The sequence below is a fragment of the Colossoma macropomum genome, unplaced genomic scaffold (assembly GCF_904425465.1).
Source record: "Colossoma macropomum unplaced genomic scaffold, Colossoma_macropomum, whole genome shotgun sequence".
Classification (NCBI taxonomy): domain Eukaryota; kingdom Metazoa; phylum Chordata; class Actinopteri; order Characiformes; family Serrasalmidae; genus Colossoma; species Colossoma macropomum.
In genome coordinates, this window is record NW_023494795.1 from 11,262,901 (window position 1) to 11,276,497 (window position 13,597).

Here is a 13,597-nt window from a genome sequence, read left to right on the forward strand (position 1 = left end):
ATTAGATTAGATAATTGATAGGACACTGCCAGTTTAAGAGTCTGCATGATCATGAGTCAGAAAGCTTAGCGACCTACTATGCTTTTACTGAAGCATACACACGTTACACAGTCACCCTTTATAAAAGAGGAGGTAGTATTTTTAGTATATTCACAGTGGGCACTACCACTGCACTCTAAACATGGGGGTCGTCTGTATGAACACGTTACAGAGGAACTCTGTGACCTGCATCTGAAATGCCACTACACAATCCCCACTGAGATCTAATTGGTTTCCATGACCACTCAACGTAGAACATCCCTTCTCAAGTAGCAGTTGTACTAACAAACATTTTTTGGCACATGCACACATATGCATGCATTTGCAGCCATCCCACATGCTGCAGATTAGCCCTATCTCAAACTCGGAGGCCTGCTTAATGCCACTGGCACATCTGTGAGTGTCCTAAGGACATCACTATTACCAGTTAGTCAACAGTTCAACTCTTGTAATGCCCTGTTGCAAAAAAACTGAAGTATTTTAAGTGCTACTGCCATGTCGCTATTACTAGATCATCTGACAGTGTTCCTGTCCTTGATTTAACTGGGCAACAGTGGGCCTCGTGTGCTTGGGTTTGCCTTCAGCTATGAATATGTTTGACAAGTACCCACAAAAGAATAAACTGAAAATGCTACCATTGCAAATAATTAGTGAAAGCTAGTAGGGGCCACTTACCAGTATCCTAACGCAGTCATGCTAACTGGACCCAGACATCTTGATTTTCACTCATTATCATCTTTGGACAAATAATTTCTGTCAAATCAATTTGCTTTTTAACTATATATGAAACAGGGTACCATTGTGAGATTCCTCAACACCCAGGAGTCGCTTCCTTCAAGTGCAATGATTCTGGCAGAGCACCAACAGAAGGCTCAACTGCCTTCCAACGATACCTCTATAAATAGATGATTGACACAGTACCTTCCAGTATTACCAGAAGAAAATGCCCAAGTTCTGCTCTCGAACTACCAAGCTACAGTAGTTTCATAGCACAGCTTCGAGCCAAAAGGTGATCCCACAGGCACAGTCAACAGGGTATCAGGTAAGCAGACGAATAGCAAGAGAGGTTTTGATGGATAGGTTGTTTACAGGTTCTAACAGATTTATTTCCATTAGCTCAGTTCTCAATGGCTATCTGTTTATGTTAACTAGTACATACACCATTTTAGAATAATTACAAAAGCCATCTTGCTGTCTTTATGCTGTTACCTGCCATAATTGAACATCAAAGCATCTCAACTTGGATCCTCAAATAACAACATTGCAAGATAGATCCATACAGCAAGATAAGCCCATAATTGTCTTACCTGACTAGAGGCTGGGGGTTACCTATCACCCTGCATTCCAGGCGAATAGGGCTCCCCTCCGCCACCTCCTGGCTCTTCAGCTTCTGGGTGAACCGTGGAGGAGCCATTGGCCCATCCACACTGACCCCACCAGCTTGATGCTCACTCCCTGCTATGCCTGAATCCGTTCCCGCTTGGCCTCTAAGAGCCGCCTCCTGCTGGAGCCCTGATGAAAAGGACGAGGACGAGGAAGAAGACTGAGCCTGCTGCGCTGCCAAGCGATGGCTCCTTGGGGACAGGTAACCGCTGTCAGGTGAGGAGGAGTCCTCTTCTCCTTGTCGATCTAAGCTTCTAGACCCTTTGAAGATGGAGGAGAGCTCCTCAATGAAGGTGGCGGCCCGGGTGCAGAATTCGGTGGCAGAAGCGGCCCGCTCGTTGACCTCCAGACCTCCATGGACAAGCCGTGGGCGCTCTTGCTTGTACATGGGCATGATGGACTTGTGGCAGACAAACTTATCAGGTGAGGCTGGAGATCCAGGAACTGCGCAAGCCTGAGTGGGCCTGCTGAGCTGAACGCTCTGGCTAGATGTGACTTTAACAGATGCAACTTCGGCCGAACTTGATGTTGATGTCGCTACTGGAACAGGAAGCACCATCCCTTTGGTCTCTGGGTGGACAGGCTGATGCTCTGTTGCGGTTGGCGGCTGTGGGGTCGGGTTAATGGAAGATGATGGGAAGCAAAGACCCTGATCAAGTGCTTTGGGGAGGGTGTCAGGGACTGGGGGTTCAGTGAGGTCAGAGGGGTCACTTGTATCGCTCATAGCCTCTCGAGCCAGGTCCAGACTGCGGTTAATCTCGTCCTGGCTTAGGAAAGCAGAGAGTTCTGGAAAGTCCCCATCCCCTGCCTCAAACTCCACTAGGGAGTCCAGGTAAACTTCACCATCTGAGGACGCCTCTGAAAACACGCCCCCATCCCCCTCCAGAGACGCAGCCCCTGGGGGGCGCCCCTCTTTTAGTAGCACAGAGAGGGGGAGTGTGTCATTCCAGCTCCCGTCCTGCATCCTGCAACACACACATACACATAGGGACATGTAAACAACTGGTACAAGAAATAGAAACTGTTAAGTGTGAACACAAGGTGCTGTTGGTGAGCTGATCGCTTGATGTTTTTGATTAGTGAGATGAAAGGAGATCTCATTTTTTCCTTGTATAAATATACAATAAACAATAACACTTGAAGCTGAGATTTGCAGACATTCTAAATACACCACAAATAAACGAAGCATTGTGAATAATATTTTCATATTCACAGTAAATAACAAGCTTACAATAAACAATGAATAGCAAATAGATGCTTTGCATACTCATATTCATAGACTGCACTAACAGTAAACATACACTCAGAGACAGATCACAAGCAGTTGTTGTATGATGACTCAGAGATTCTGTGGGCACAGCTGATGGGCATTAACCAAAGAGCTCTATCAGCTCAGCAGGGCATGACTGGCATTCAAAACAATCCCTCACCTTCTCTTTCTCCCAGCACCCAATCACCACCTCTGAAATGTGAGTCATTCTGGGTGTTTTTTAGACGTTTGTGGATGAATTTTATTGAAATTTCATTCTTGAGCTACACAGCTTTCTGAATTGTTATGAAGGCATTTACAGCTCTGTTGATCTTGCTGGATATGTCTGAAATAGATATGTGAGGAGGCTGTATTTTAGAATGGGTAGCTCTCATTGTGAGTTGTTTACATGCTTAGGTGCTATATTACAGCCACAAAGAGGGTAATTCTCTGACTTATACACACCACTCAGTAATCAAAAACACTTCTGATGAAATAAAGTTACTTTTATGGTGAAAAAACATTCCAATTGAAACTTAAGAAATAAACTGAAACTTCCAATTGAGTCTTAAAAAATAACCATCCAATTGCTCTAAAAATTCACAGATGAGGCTGCTATAGAAATATGAGAGCATGACAAAATGCATATTCTACTTTTATGACTACATGAAATATCCATATTATATTTACCCCATTTTACTCTGCTCTCCCCTCAACAAATATATATATATATATATATATATATATATATATATATATATATATATATATATATATATATATATATATATATATACCTTTGCCACAGTGCCCATAAATAAGCGGTTAATATAACAGTGTATTCAGCACAGCCATGTCACTCTCCCCTGAACTAACTCCGAGCAAATCTACTGACACTCCACTGTCACTGTTTGAAGGTAATCATGCAGTAATATATAGTCACTACAGTAATTATAGCTCATTTGTAATACATTACACACATCCATGGCCAAACTAACAAAACATTGAACTTATTTTTCATCTTTTCAAGAGATTGCATAACCAAACACCGAATACCCTGACAGTGACAGATTCTCTCACATTCCTAATCAATCATTTGTGGAAAGGTACCTTCATCCTGGTCCAGTTAAAGTGTTTGGTTGGACATACCGCATGTTGGTGAAACATTAGTATGACACCGAAACAGCACTGGAAAGGTAGTGGTCTCTCTACCAAACATATCATGTCTCTGAGAGAATACATATTCGGTGTGGACGCAGTCATGCGGGGGGGGGGAGGTGTGAGAGGCACTTGAATGAGTTACGTGCATGAGTTTACTTGAGGCTCAAATATGCTCCTTCCATATAACACTAAAGGCTGCTCAATTAGAGAAGAAAACTTTGAATTGGGATAGGACTTTAAGCCTTTAAACTACAACCCCATTTCCAAAAAAGTTCGGATGTTGTGCAAAATGTAAATAAAAATAGCATGCAAATGATATGCAAATCATGTAAACCATGTTTTTAAAGGAAAATACTACAAAGGCAACATATCAAATGTTAAAACTGAGAAATGTTATTGTTTTTGAAAAATATATGCTCATTTTGAATTTGACGCCAACAACACATTCCAAAAAAGTTGGGACGGGGGCCTGTTTACCACTGTGTTGCATCACCACTTCTTCTAACAACACTCTGTAAGCGTTGGGAACTGAGGAGACACTGCTGTAGTTTTGAAAGTGAAATGTTTTCCTGTTCTTGTTTGATATGGGATTTCACCTGCTCAACAGTTCAGGGTATCCTTTGTTGTATTTTTCATTTCAAATGTTTTTAGTGGGTGACAAGTCTGGACTGCAGGCAGGCCAGCTTAGCACCTGGACTCTTTTAATATGGAGCAATGCTGCTGTAATACATGCAGTGTGTGGTTTGGCATCTGAAGCTGAAATAAGCAAGATCTTCCCTGAAAAAAACGTCATCTGGATGGCAGCACATGTTGCCAAAACATGTATATATCGTTCAGCGTTCATGGTGCCTTCACAGATGTGCATGTTTATATTTGGTTTCTTCTTTGCATTTTAAAGTTTTAACTTGCATTTGTGGATGAACTGTTTTCACAGACAGTGGTTTTCAGAAGTGTTCCTGAGCCCATACAGTGACTTCCACTACAGAATCATGTCTGTGTTTAATGCAGTACTGCCTTAGGGCCCAAAAATCATGACCAGCAACTACAGATTTTTGGCCTTGTCCCTTGCATCCAGAGATTTCTCCAGATTCTCTGAATCTTTTAATGTTATTATGTACCGTAGATGACGAAAAGCAAAAAGTTCTTTGCTATTTTACCTCAAGAAACGTTATTCTTGAATCGTTGCACTATTTGATGGTGCAGTCTTTCACAGAGTGGTGAACTCCTCCTCATCTTTACTTCTGAAAGACTCAGCCTCTCTGGGATGTCTTTTTTTCTGCCCAGTGATGCTGCTGACCTGCTGCCAATTAACCAACAGGTGTTTTTTAGCAATACACAACTTTACCTGCCTTTTGTTGCTCTTGTCCCAACTTTTTTGGAACGTGTTGTTGGCCAAATGGACAAATATTTTTCAAAAAACAACAAAAATTTCTCAACACATCTTATATGTTGTCTTTGTACTATTTGCACATCATTGCATTTTGTTTTACAAATGTACATTTTGCACAGCGTCCAATTTTTTTTGGAAATGGGGTTGTAAAACTAAACAGGTCCATATCATGGAAACCTGAACTGTCCTCCCTTTTTTAAATAAAGGAGTCTGATGTAGTATGTAAACATCAGTAAAATTGCAAAATATATCCTTCACTCTATAGACCATATTGTCCATATATAACAACTTAGCTGCAAAAACAGCTCATTAAAAAATGTTTTTGTGATGTCAGAAAAAATGCATTTGCATATATCCACCTATTCAGCCCCGGGCAGTTTAGCTTTGCCCATACACACTGAAGTTACAAAGAGTGTTACAGTCTGGGCAGCTTTCTGAATGAGGCACAATACAGGCAGCCAATCAGAACAGAGGGTTATTTACATGTATCTGTATTATAGACAGTAACAAAATCAGCCTGTTTAATTCTAACGCACAATGAGAGGGAAAATGGTCATGTAAAGAATGAATTTGGTACGTTTCGGGGTGGGGGGCTCTTCAGGGGCTCTTTAAAAAGGTCTGTCACACTTGCACGTCTAATTTACAAAAAAAAAAAAGTAAATAACCATTCGTTAGAAGGTAGGTACGCTTAAAAAGACGGTTCTTTAAGGGGGTTCTTTAGATAAACTAAAGAAAGGTGCCAAAGGGTTGGGATGTTGGGATGCCATAGAAGAACTTCCATATAGCACACTCTTCAGAAAAAGATGGTTCTTCAAGGTTTCTTTAGTAAAGAGGACGGTTCTATATAGAACCATGAACACTCAAAGAACACTTTGCATGATTAAAGGGTTTTTTGCATCACCAAATCCTCCTTCAGATTGATGGAGACTGTGCTATAAATGGTTCTATATAGAAGCTTTTTGAAAAAGGTTCTATATAGCACCAAAAAGAGTTCTCAACCTTCGCATTTTAACAATAGCAGAACCCTCTTTGGTGCTATATAGAACCCTTTTCAAAAAGGTTCTATGTAGAACCATATAAAACACATTCTCCAATAATCTAAAGAACTCTTTTGAGATTAAAAGAATCCTTTAATCATGCAAAGGGCTCTTTGAGTGTTCATGGTTCTATATAGAACCATCCTCTTTACTAAATAAACCTTGAAGAACCCTCTTCTTGAAGAGTGTGCTATATGGAAGTTCTTCTATGGCAACATCTCAACCCTTTTGGCACCTTTTTTTAGTCTATCTTGGGCATTTGCATCGTAATGCATTTACTGTGCTGAAAATCTAAAATAACTATGCTGTGCTTACATTCAAGTTACTTTACGTGCTTTGAGTTGAAGAGTTCAGTTTTATGTGCTCGCTTTGAGCACATACAGTACTAAAAATCAGAAATGACCTTTCATTTAGAGAATTTCCAGTCAAAATGTCCACAAGTTTTCTGCCCCAGGAAGAAAAAAACAGAAAACCTATGTTAAACAGAAAATTACACAGAAGCCTCAATATCCACCCTATTCTTTTGAAGAGACTTTCAGTTTTTCAAAGAAATCTGCAGGGATATTTTTCCACACCTCCAAAGTTCATTCTTAGAAGTTGGCTGCATTTTCTGCTTCTCACAATCCAAATAATCCAAACGCATTCAGTGATGCTGAGGTCTGGATTTTCTACATTTTGATCTATTTCCTTTTCTCAGTAACGGCTTCTTGACGGCTACACGTCCTTTCAGACCCAAAGCGCTGAGCTTTCTTTTAATACTGTAAAGATGGAGGCTGACATTGTGGAGCTTGGTTTTCTCCCCTCTCTCAAAGATGAACGCTTTAGGTACTGTTTATCTGACAGTTTTGGTGGTCTACCAGGCCTCACATGATTGGGAGTCCCATTTTCTCTATATCTTTCAACAATTTTTTGAAGTCCTGTTTTTCCATTTATTTTTCTTTAACTTTCCAATTTCTTTTACATTATATCTAATCTCCCAGACTCAGATCACTGTAGCTCAGGGTTCACACTGCATGCAGTATTCCCTCCAAGCAAACAAAGCTAGTATCTAGTATTGCCTCTTCATTTGCTATACACTGTCAGAAATAAAGTTTCTCTGCAGGTACATTTTTTGTTCATCAAGGTACAAACAATGTAAGTGTTCCCTCAAAGGAGCAACAGTGGTTTTAAGGTCCAATTGTGAACCTTAAACAAGTTTTTCCAGGTGAAAAATATGTATTTGTACCTTTTTCCTAACCTATGATTTAAAACAGAAAAATAAAATAAAAAGCCTGGAGGCGAGACGGGGTGTGTGGAGTCAGTACAGCTTAGAAAATATCATTTCAATGGATTATGGTACAGTTATGTTCCCTGACTAAAGGTACTGAGATATACCCTAGAGGGAACCACACCAGTGATAAGAAGGGCACTGCCCCAGTGACAGTTTAGTCATCTTATTTCTGAGAGTGTAGTACTCATAAACACACAAAAAAACCTCTAGATCAGCATAAATATTTGATACAGGCTGAGGTATTGACAGTAAAGGTAAGAGAGGCTGTATGTTTGTGTGGAGAGAGATGTGACGGTGTGACATTCTCTCCAGCATGGCGACCTGAAGGCCAGCTGTTGTTATTTTTAATCCCTGAGGGCTACGTCTCACAGCTTTCCTACTCCTCCCCACCCACAAAAGAAAAGACATACAAACGCACACATACACAGGCACACACAATCATTTTAAACTCAATCTCCATTATTTATGTGGAAATGAAAGCACCTATGCAGCAGTACTGAATAATATATAGTGGAACACAAATTTGATTGACAGATCAACAACTGTGAAACAAAATCTAAAAAGCCCTTACTCCCTTACTGACAGTCTGACAGGCATGTTTTTAATGCACAATGAATTATATTACAAACTGTGCTTATTTAAATACTAACAACTTATAATCTGACCATATCTCACTGCCTAATTTACTGCAAAACTAAAATCAAACAAGTTAAACACACCTTAAACACCTACTAATTCACTAAAAAACCTTCAGCTGTATCACATATTCAGCTTCAGTTACAATAAAGAAAGTGGAATACAATTCTTCTCAAATCTACAAAGACTGTCCTTCTTTTAAAACTTTTTTTACTGTGGGACTTTTATGCCGCTGACCTAAAAACAGAAAATAGCCTTCGCTTACCTCTAAATACTTTTCCACAAACTTCTGTCCCAGCCTGAATAGTCCAGCTTCTCTGAAGTAATGTGTGTCAGGGAGGTAAAAAGGGCGTCTTGTACCAGTGCAGCAGTGTACCTCTGTCTTTCTTTCTTCTTTTTACTCTCTCTCTTTTTTGTTCCGTAGCTGGGCTGGAGTGCTCTACAGTGAGCCGGTCAGGGTGCCGTGCAGTAGCTGCAGAGTGGCCTGCTGTCCCATCTGTCCTGCGTCCTGACCACTCGCCCGGCACCGCTAAATTTGGACCCCCGGCTCAAGTTTCACAGCCAGAGAGAGAGAGAGAGAGAGAGAGAGAGAGAGAGAGAGGGGGATGGAGAGAGAGGCCTCCAGGGTGTACTGCATCTCACTCGCAAACATCACAAAAACATACATGCATCACTCTCCTACCCACAGAGGAAAGTAATGCGTTTTGCAGACATGTACGTGCACAAAAGATACGCTGTTGAAAATACATGCAAAACCTGTTGCATTTGTAAACTTCTGGCATCCATGATATTTTCAGGCTATTATTACATGAATGTCCAACTGCGATTATTTGAGTCGATCACAATTATTTAAACTGACCTCAATTCTCTTCCAGTTATTAGATTTCACGATCATATGTTAAGGCAAGAAAACAAATGTGAGTTGGGCGCATGTTCATCAGTAGGGTACATGCAAATTAAGTAAAAGGGAGCAGGAAATGCATTTATTGAGATAAGTCGTGGGTCTTATGCACATGACAAAAGTCGCAACTTTTAACAGATGCAATAACACCTTTAGAGGGCAGCGGTGAGTAAGGTTTATTTGAGCTTGAGCTGAGTCTGTCTTCATTCAGAAGCTACTAAGTAAGGATGGATACTAGGTAAGAAAGCTAATTAGCCAATTCATTCAAGTTAGGCTTGTATTTAAATAGTTGCATCCAGTGAACAAAAAAAGATGATGAACTCATTAATCATAACTATCATCTCTTCAATCTGGATGTGCTATTATGTTTTAAAAAAAAATTAAGAAAATGTTCAACAAACAGAAAATACCTCTATCATGTGTTTGTAAATTGAGAGTAAACTGATAACATGCAATATCATCAGCAGCTGTTGAAACATTTGACACTTAGTGACTCTTTAACATTTGTCATAGATTTTCTATTTCTTTACATGTAAAAACCTTTTATGAGTGCCTGCTTGGACCATCTTTTGAACTATAGATAGATGTGCGGCAAAGTTGGAACACCGTCCGTCAAACTGCATTCTTTGTTTGTTTTTCTAAGTGAAAATAAAATAACACATCCTCTACAAACAAAATTAAACATGACATTTTTTCTGCAAATTCTTGTGCAAAATTTCTACTTATTTGCTGTGATATAAGATATTCTAAAAAATAATATATGTATGTATATATATATATATATATATATATATATACATATATATATGTATACATACATATATATATATATATATATATATATATATATATATATATATATATATATATATATATATAACTGAAATTGTGGCATGTGCCAAAGTTTTGGTACATTTATATATATATATGACTGCAGCAAATGTACTACACAGAGTTATTCATAAGATTGTGTTTATCTGCCCTAAAACCTGTCTTTAGGTTTAGTTTACTGCATCAAAACATGACAGAGAACTGGAATAGCTTAATATCATGTTATAGTTATATTAACTAAACTATAACATGTAATAGTTTGCATCACAATATTATTCTCAGTTGTTTACCATTTCAAATTAGCATGTAATAGAGTCAAAATTACTTTTTAACTTTGTAAGAAGGTACCTGATAATATACTATATGTGCACAAATTCAAAGAACTTGACTCTCAGGTATTTGCTCAGTTTGCTGGAGATTCTAAACACACACACACACACACACACACACACACACACACACACACACATATTGTATATTGTCTGCAGTTCCTTGCGTTTGTCAATTTTTATTAATATTGATTGAATAAATTACTGTGTACGTAAGAAAAGATTACACAATGTGTTCCACCACTGAAACCCAACACCATTACACGAGTAGTGAGGTTCAAATAATTCAATCCCAGTGCCTCATGAAACTGAACTTCATCTCACCTTTTATATTCATATCATTTGGGTCAATTTCTTATGTAAGATGCAGACTGAATATTACAGTCAAAAAGGACGGAGCCACATTATTAGCCTCTCTGTTACAGTAAGTTCTCTGAGTCATCTTTCTGATCTGTCATTGCTATTGAGAAGTGGAGATGACACAGTTTTAAAACAGTCATCCGTGTGTGACAGACATTAAACCACAGGATGAATTTAACATCAGTGGCTCATTCACCAAATACAGTTTTAGCCTACTAAAGCACGATGCTTTTAGCACAGTAGCTTCTTTCAAGGAATGGGACACAGAGTACTGCCCTAAAAGTATTTTTAAAGTTGTTTTTGTATTCAGTATTAATTTATACAGTGTTTACTTTACATAAAGCAGATATTTAAATTATTAAGCATGTAGAGAACAAGAAGTTATTCAGCAATAAATTGTATAATTGTCAACTGCATAGCAATTTCTCACCTCAAGATATCTATATGTGCTTTGCATGAGCTCATAATATGTTTTAAAGGCAGGCAAAAATCACTACACTTTGATCAAATAGCTTAAGATATTTATTGTAATAACAGCAAGTTACAGATAAGACATAACTTTTCAAGTAAGTATACACACACACACACACACAAACACACACACACACACACACACACACACAAACACACACACACACACAGATATATATATATATATATAGAGAGAGAGAGAGAGAGAGAGAGAGAGAGATAGATAGATAGATAGATAGATAGATAGATAGATAGATAGATAGATAGATAGATAGATAGATAGATATGAGTGTTAACTGAGGTGTTGACAAAAATATTATCAGTATTATGAGTATTATTTGTCAGTATTATGAGTAATCAACACTCCATGTGCAATATGTTTTTAAAAATATCTCTATAGTGTAAATATTCTTTGCTTTCTTATATTGTTAACTCCTCACCATCCCATGTGTAATATAAACCAGTACCTCACGTGCAACATTCCATGTGAATTTCAGGAAAATATCCTTACAGTGTAAATGTCTAAGCTTTCTATTTATTTATAATTCTTTATATTGTTAATTTTTTTGTGAAGGATAGAGTTTATATTTTTTATCTTATTTTTTGTGATTAGTATTATATGTATTGTCTATATAGTAACAAGCAACAAACTGTAAAAACCTTGTTAAGTACTCAACAAAGTTAATTACTTGCTTGTTAATTCTCTTCTTGTTACTTCTTCTCTTTGTATTGAGTGCCTTGCTGTCCCTTTGCTGCTGTAACACTGGGAATTTCCCCGTTGTGGGACTAATAAAGGATTATCTTATCTTATCTGATCTTATCTTATCTTATTGCCAGATATGTTGTCGCAAATTAGGAGCAAAGTTAAAATGTGCATTTGCAGTTTAAGAAACATTCTGTGCATATACGGTGCAAAATTGGTAAAAAACAATGCATTCACTGATATTAATGGATGCACTTAACGAAAATATAAATAGGTCTGCTAAAATTCAACGTCATTTTTTTCATAAGGAAATTAACTATAAATTGCTGGCTTCTGAGAAGCATTACTTTTACAGCTGTTATGTAAAAAATATAGGATAATTTAGTGCCATCACTGTACTTTTGTTGGACCAGGAGACTGTGAAGTCACAGAATAAAGTTGCTAGTTTACTGTTATTACTGTTAGTATAGTACTGTAAATTAGTGTGAAAGTAATGCAACTAGTAAACAACTATTTGCTGCAATTTCACAGCCACAATTTAATGAAGTGAATGTGTCTGCAAAATAACATGGTTTTATATTATTGAACATGTTGATTTCAAACTTTTGAGTAGTAGTGCTAATAACAAACTACTATGTTTCTTTCTCCATCTCTCTCCCTCGTGTCTTCTTATACTATTCTCACTTCACCTCCCTCCCTGAATTCGTCTCTATTTTAAGCTGACCCAGAGCCGGTTTAAGGGTCCTTTATATTATTGCCAATCTCAGATCTGACTTTGAGTAGACTGACCTTAAAGCATTCGTTAAACTTAGAAAGGGAAACGGGAGCCTGTCTGCGGGTTTATGATGACTGACTGCAGAGGTGTTTGAAAGTGAGTGCAGCCAGGACCCTGAGTCCGCGGGGTGCAGCAGGGCTCTATTTAAGGCCCCTTATCACATTCACTCCTGGGGATCTGACAGTGCCGAGCTATTCCCGTTTCTCAACAATCCACTGATTACGGCTAAGCCACCCTGGCTGGATCCAGAGGAATGTCCACTGAGACGGGTCTGTCACAGTTTAACCACACACAACAGTCTAACAGTATGTTAGAGTCAGACACTGTTTTTATTCATGACTTACATGCATGATGTGAGCAATACATTTAGGGGGTGTGTTAAAGGTAAAACATAGAATGAGAATTCACAATGGAAACACACGCTGCCAGAATTGTTAACGTTGGGAAGGTATCAGAAAATGTCACTGTGGAAACCGACAGAAAGTTATTCAACTTTGCATATTAGAATTAATTATCTCAGATTTTTTTTGCAGTTGAAATGCTTTTCAGTTTAATTACCAACCTGAGAACTTCATCTTAATCTTAAAACAATTGATAAAGTGAGCCCTTTTGTGTCACTGATCTCTTAATGCAGGATAACGTTTTCTAATTTATATGGAGGGCTGCTAAAAGTCCATTCAGGCCTACAACATTTTTTTTACTACGCTTATCTGAAAAATAAAGTTTAAAAGCTTTAAATAATGTACACAAATAAGTTTAGTTGATGACATCACAAATCCCAAGACATATCACATGAAAGGTCTAATCTTCATAGTAAGATTTGTAAATTAAACTAATATGTATCCACACTGTCAGCCCAAACAAGTTGAGGTAACCTGTTGCCCTAAAAGCAATTAAGCACTGGTGAGCAAACCAGCAAGTTTAAGTTCCATGTACTTAAGAAATACTTTATGTTAGAATAACTAAATTTTGTGTGTTACATTAACATAAATACACGTCTGTGCAGCTCCTACAGTCTAATTATTTTAACTAAACTTTTTGAGGCAGTTAAACATAAGACTC

General features: G+C 38.1%; 1 protein-coding gene across 2 annotated transcripts in view; it reads right to left on the reverse strand.

The window, feature by feature from the left end:
* The window catches only part of palld (palladin, cytoskeletal associated protein), a 168,564-nt gene extending 159,875 nt beyond the window's left edge, over positions 1 to 8,689 (reverse strand). For both annotated transcript variants that reach the window (XM_036581437.1, XM_036581438.1), the window contains exons 1-2: positions 8,431 to 8,689; positions 1,347 to 2,387 (exon numbers count right to left, since the gene is read on the reverse strand). In XM_036581437.1, coding sequence (XP_036437330.1) covers positions 1,347 to 2,386 — 1,040 coding nt within the window. In that variant the 5' untranslated portion in view covers position 2,387; positions 8,431 to 8,689. The remainder of the gene's footprint in view (positions 1 to 1,346; positions 2,388 to 8,430) is intronic.
* Positions 8,690 to 13,597: the final 4,908 nt, after the last annotated feature.